The sequence below is a fragment of the Nicotiana attenuata genome, chromosome 8, assembly GCF_001879085.1.
Source record: "Nicotiana attenuata strain UT chromosome 8, NIATTr2, whole genome shotgun sequence".
In the NCBI taxonomy this organism is placed as follows: domain Eukaryota; kingdom Viridiplantae; phylum Streptophyta; class Magnoliopsida; order Solanales; family Solanaceae; genus Nicotiana; species Nicotiana attenuata.
This window is the reverse complement of record NC_031996.1, coordinates 26,160,401-26,166,010: the sequence shown is the minus strand read 5'-3', so window position 1 is coordinate 26,166,010 and position 5,610 is coordinate 26,160,401. Positions and strand designations below refer to the sequence as shown.

The 5,610-nt window shown below is 36.1% G+C and overlaps 1 protein-coding gene across 3 annotated transcripts in view; it reads right to left on the bottom strand.

Annotated features, from left to right (window-relative positions):
- LOC109231092 (AT-rich interactive domain-containing protein 1-like) overlaps window positions 1,280–5,610 on the bottom strand; it is a 10,797-nt gene continuing 6,466 nt past the window's right edge. For all 3 annotated transcript variants that reach the window (XM_019396647.1, XM_019396648.1, XM_019396646.1), the window contains exon 3: window positions 1,280–2,561. In XM_019396647.1, the coding sequence (XP_019252192.1) occupies window positions 1,734–2,561 (828 nt within the window). In that variant the 3' untranslated portion in view covers window positions 1,280–1,733. The remainder of the gene's footprint in view (window positions 2,562–5,610) is intronic.

Genomic DNA, 5,610 nt, shown 5'->3' with positions numbered 1-5,610 from the left:
GCTCAAAGTATCATATTATGCGATGATTATTGGATGCACTTCTCTGAGTGGATTATGAGTTCAAATTTCATGTCAAATCTTATTTTAATTTTTTAGAACTAGGGGCCCACGGGAGATGGACATGCCAGGTGTCACTTTTTGCATATTAATTAAGTAATTCTTTTTCTTTGTTTCTCTGTTTGATTTATTCTTTTAAAATTTCACGCATTGAAATTCCTATTATTCTTTGGTTACCATAAAAATTTATATGGTTAAATGAAATGTGCATATTAAAACTAGTAGCAGTGAATGATGTAGCATATAATCAATGGATTCAACTTATCCCAACATTTTTCGATAGGGAGTAAAGAATACATATATACATAAGAAAAATACTATATAAATATTAAATTTGAACTTAAAATTCCAAAAGTATAGTAGATGCAATAGTAGAATTAAATGTTGAATCCTAAAATTTATATTCTGGATCCACCACTTCGTACTAGTGCACTCATCCTCCCAAATTCCTGGATCCGCCTCTACTGGTGACAACAGAGCACAACTATCTCCGGAGCATGGACAAGAAAAGTGAAAGGGAATCCAATTAATGATGTGCTTTTAAAGTTTAGTCAATATATATGCACTCTCAATCAAATAAGCTAGAGATTTGTAAATTGGTCATAGAGCTGCACCATAACCCTTTGTCATTATATATAATTGTGTTTGAACCAACCTGCACCTTTTGGCACATGGCTTGCAAGTGGATTTCAATTTTGTATTATCTGAAATTTCTACTGCATTGCTTCCTTGATGATAACAAAATAAGGATGAAAAATCTCTATCCTGGAATACTCACAGCAGCAAAATTCCAAATAGGGTAAGCCCTGATATATTGATATATTTGCTTGGCCCAGACAAGCTTCAGACTAGTGATATATTTAAGAGACAAATATGGAAGATAGAGACTTCACAACTAAAAAAAAAAACCTTTAGTTTTGCTGGCATGTCTAACCAACCCCCACATCCAGCAATCATTTCCCCTATTGTTTGAAAAAAAGAAGGGGATAGGGTCTGATGTGGCAGTAAGAGATGTCGTCCTGTGACAAAGTGATTACCGATTCAAGGCACTAAAATGATCTTTTGCAATAATGCAAGGTAAGATTGCGTACGATAGACACAATATAGTTCAGTCTTTCCCCGAACTCCATGCATAGCAGGAGCTTAGCGTATTACGCTGTCCTTTCTTACACCAAAAACAACCTGTCAGCTTGCATATAAAATATATTCATTGATTTATGAGTTATCCCAAATGAAAAGCTCAATGTTTTAGAGATGCAAAGAAAACACAAAGCAAACAGCTGATATGTAGAGATCCATATCAGCAAATCATAACATTAGTTACTGTACATAAACTTGCAGACTTCATTGTTGAGTGTTGAGTAAGCTTTCTTTGTTCCTTTCAAGTGCTACAAACTATAGCTAGGAAGTGTAAAACTAACATTCTTAATCAGTGTTTTGAACAATAACAAAGTAGGGAAAATGTGTATGCAAAAAGGATGTCCTTGAACCTTCTTGTAACCAAAATATCCACCAACTCAAAAATATACAATTTTCAGATGGTATCATGTGTCTGCACTTTGCAACTGACAAAAGATAAGAATTTGCTGGTATAAATTGCTGATGAGCAAAAGCACAACAAAAACCTGCAATTTACATTTCTGAACAACGCCGTGGTATATATAAACATTCAATTACTATCTCGAATCTAGATGCTCTTTCCGTGGGGAACAAAAGATGGAGAATTTTGAATCCCTCCCAAAACAATTAGTTCTAGGTCCGTACTCTGGTTCATCATCATCACTGTCGATAATACTTGCATTTGTCCGATTCTGGTGACCTCTTCGCCGTAAAAGAAAGACATTAAAGTGGTAGCTCACCAAAGATTCCCTACATTTGTTAGGAAAGAACTTGAATATGTCATTCCAAAAACTCTTGTTTGTCGACAAAGGGTTCAATTTCACTATATCCTGGAATTTCTTTTCTTCTTCTTTTGTCCAAGAAAGTGCAACTTCTTCTCCCATCAAGTCAAACTTCCAACGATAAAAGGCTGATCCCAACTCAAGTTTAACCTTCCTCCGTTTCTCAGCAAGATGAAACTTGATGCAGTCATAAGAACCCGGGTATTGGCAGCCGCATATATCTTCCCTTCCTTTTCCAATAGGATCTCTTTCAATCAACATTCTGTTTTTTTCTTGTTTGTCTAGTGGCCAGATTTGGGTGCCCAACCATTTGGAGTCACTTTCACACTTTTCCTGCCTCCATTCAGGAATATCTGCTTGAAACTGTGATCCAACTGGTATTCTCTTTCGACGCTGTTTCCACAAAAGATCAACTCCTGACTCTGCAGAAGAATCAGCAGGTCCATCAATCGGATCCTCATCACTAGGATAACTTGAGGATGATGCTGCTGAAAAAAGCGCCTTTTTTAAAGGATTTTTAGCAACTAGGACCCGCTTGCTGCATCTTACTCTCTCAGCAGCAGCATCCTCATCATACATAGATGGATGCATCTTCTGTTTAATCTATGAAGCAAAGAAAAATTATCATTTAACCAGAGTTTCGACATTAGTAAATACTTAAAGCTTGAATATCAGTGCAAATGATAAGCAAGATATATCTGGACTTCAACTCTGTACACTATGTGAAGATGATCAAAATACAGAATAAATGAATGAACGAATCCTGGTCACTGACGTAGGCATTTGCCTCAGGGAAATGCATTCAACGTATAAAAAGTGTCACAAAAGGAAACATGGAACTCTAGATATATATTTCTATTACAAGTTGGACACATGTGGAAGACTGGAAGTGCATCATTAAGAAATCTGGAACATGCTACACAATAGCAAACGGATACATACAATCAGCATTTTTGGACAGAACAGTATCCTTCAACAAATTAAAATGAAGTAATTTGTTGATCTACCTGGCAAAACTTAAGGGATTCAAGGAGAAGATAAAAGAGGCTACGCCTGCTCCAACATGATAATATAGGTAACACATAATCAAGATAAACAACTTAACTAGGAAATACACAGCCTGCAAATGCTGAACCTGCCCTACTGTATTTGGTTATCAAGGACGTCAATTCCCCAGCAAATCACAAATGACAAATGCCAATTCCCCAGCAAATCATAGTCTTTATATGGTCACTCGAAATAGTAATGCAGTGAACGATTTGGAAAATTAAACTCATCCATCCAAATTGATACACCATTTTGTATGCGCTTATCAGCATAACATTAGCAAAAATATGGAACGAACTTAAGTACCAAAATTTCTGCATTTAAGCTTCTGCATTTTTGTGCATACCACTTAAAATTACGTCATTTGCAATATCATAATTTTTTTTTTATAAAAGAATAAACTCTACACTTATGATTACACCACGGTTCATGGCACTATCCACATATCTCGATAAGCACTCAGAAACTAAATAGTCAGAATGCAGAACCAAACTTGTCCGATGACTGAAGTTCAACTGATATTTTCCAGTGAGTAGGTTATTTATTTACAACTATAAGTAGTACCACATTAAGCTCAATCAATGTTCTAGAAAATATGATTAACATTACCCATTAAAAAAGAGAATCAAGAACCAGTAAATTTGTCAAGATCCATTAAATAAATATTAAGAAAAGATCCATAAAACATGAACCAATCATATCCCAACATCAATACAATTGAGTTGGGGGAATATGGTCCTTCTCCACCCCCTCCACCAGCCACTCCAAGATAACTTTATTTTATCTCCTTTTGAGGACTTTCATGGTTTCTACGAGAAGAGAAAATTCCATCATATCTAATTTAGGCAAACACTTTTGCTTCATATCTGATTCTTTTCTGGCTTCAACTATCTAACTAAATGTGACTAATTATGAAATTCTTTCACTATTTATCTCATCTAGTACTGTTTTAGATCATTCATTTTGCCTTAAAGGGCAGTTTATAATGTTTCCAGCAAATACCATCAAGCTCCACTCTACATATTTCATTTTTAAGATTTAAACTAATGATTAATTAATTACAGTTTACTAGAACGTTCTGTTTGTTTGTAATATTTTAGGACCTTGATGTCTATTATGAATCTAAATCTTAATGGCCGGGTGTGTGGGGGGCTAAGTTGCGCGGACTCTTCGTTTTTGGTGCTGCACCCGTCTCGACACGGGACGGGAGCGGGAGCGGAATACATCCCGGATTCGGTCAACTATCTTCGGATACTTTAACCTGAGTCCATCGAAAAATTTGGGGGGAAGTTGAGATTTTAATTTCTCAAAATTAAAAATAAAACATATTTAAGACATGGGAAATGGCATACCTTCAATATTGTAGTACTTTTGTCTCATATTTGTTGCTTTGTGTTTCAGAAAAAACAAGAATTGAAGGGGTCGTGTTCTGAGTTTGAACTTCTGGTAGATAGTAGCAGGGATATAGATGGAGAGTTGGCCTTGAATGTCTTTCTTTTTCTTTTTATAGCTCTATTTTTTATAATTTTGAAATTTTTTAGTCGAATCCCCGCACCCCTATCCATACCTGGATCCGCACCCCCGAATCTTAAAATTTAGAATTTGCCGAATCCTACACTCGGATCCGTGCCCGTATCGGATGCCCGCTCCCGAGTCCGAGCAACTTAGTGTGGGGATCGGGGTGGAACTAAACTGAATCATTTTTCTTTTCTCAACTCAAAATTAGTACACCGAGTCACTGACTCTTAACAGCTAACTGTATCACATAAAATGAATTGATTGAATTTACAAGTTTTGTGAATTCAAAGTTACTAAACAATTCGAAGTGAGAGTACATGTCAACCTATTGAATAGCTCCTTGATCACACTCTAGATATGTCACATGAGACAAAATAAAATAAGACAACTTATTCATTTTTTTTGTTTCAGACTTGAAACTTGCTTATGTTACTCATAATTTTGCACAGCATACAAGATTCTGGGAATGTGCAGAAAACTGGCGAATGTGATTTGAGTGTCCATCTATTGATAATAATCATGATGTAAGGGTGTTGAATTGGTTGAGCTGCTAAGTTCCAGATTGCTATTTGGTTGGTGGCTTACATTTACGAATCTACTGAATTCACCACAAACAACCGGTAGTAAGTAACAAAATATAAATCAGCAAAGAAAACAAAAATGCTTGAAAATGTTTAGATTGGTTTATCTAGCTTGAAACTTGAAAGGGATATAATAATACCTACTAGAAAAGAGATAAACGTTAAATTAGCTAAATGCCCTTAATTAAAATAGCAAAGGGCAAAGATTAGCATGTATTTCCTTACTTGAGTCACTAGGAATTCATCTCTCGTAGATTAATACTTGGATAATAACCACCTTTAACCCCATATACATTTAAATCAGTGTTTTAAAAGGTAAAGTTGGGACTCACCTCATGACTCGCCCTAGGTGAGGCAATCTATAAAAACCAAGAAGCGACCATGGGAGTTGAAATTTCATGGACTAACACCTCAATAGGTGGGATGTTTGTCCCATGCATGTAGGAATCGCAAGTGGTGCGGGTGCAGGGGGGGGGGGCGGGTGCGAGGCTGGTTATGCCTTAACC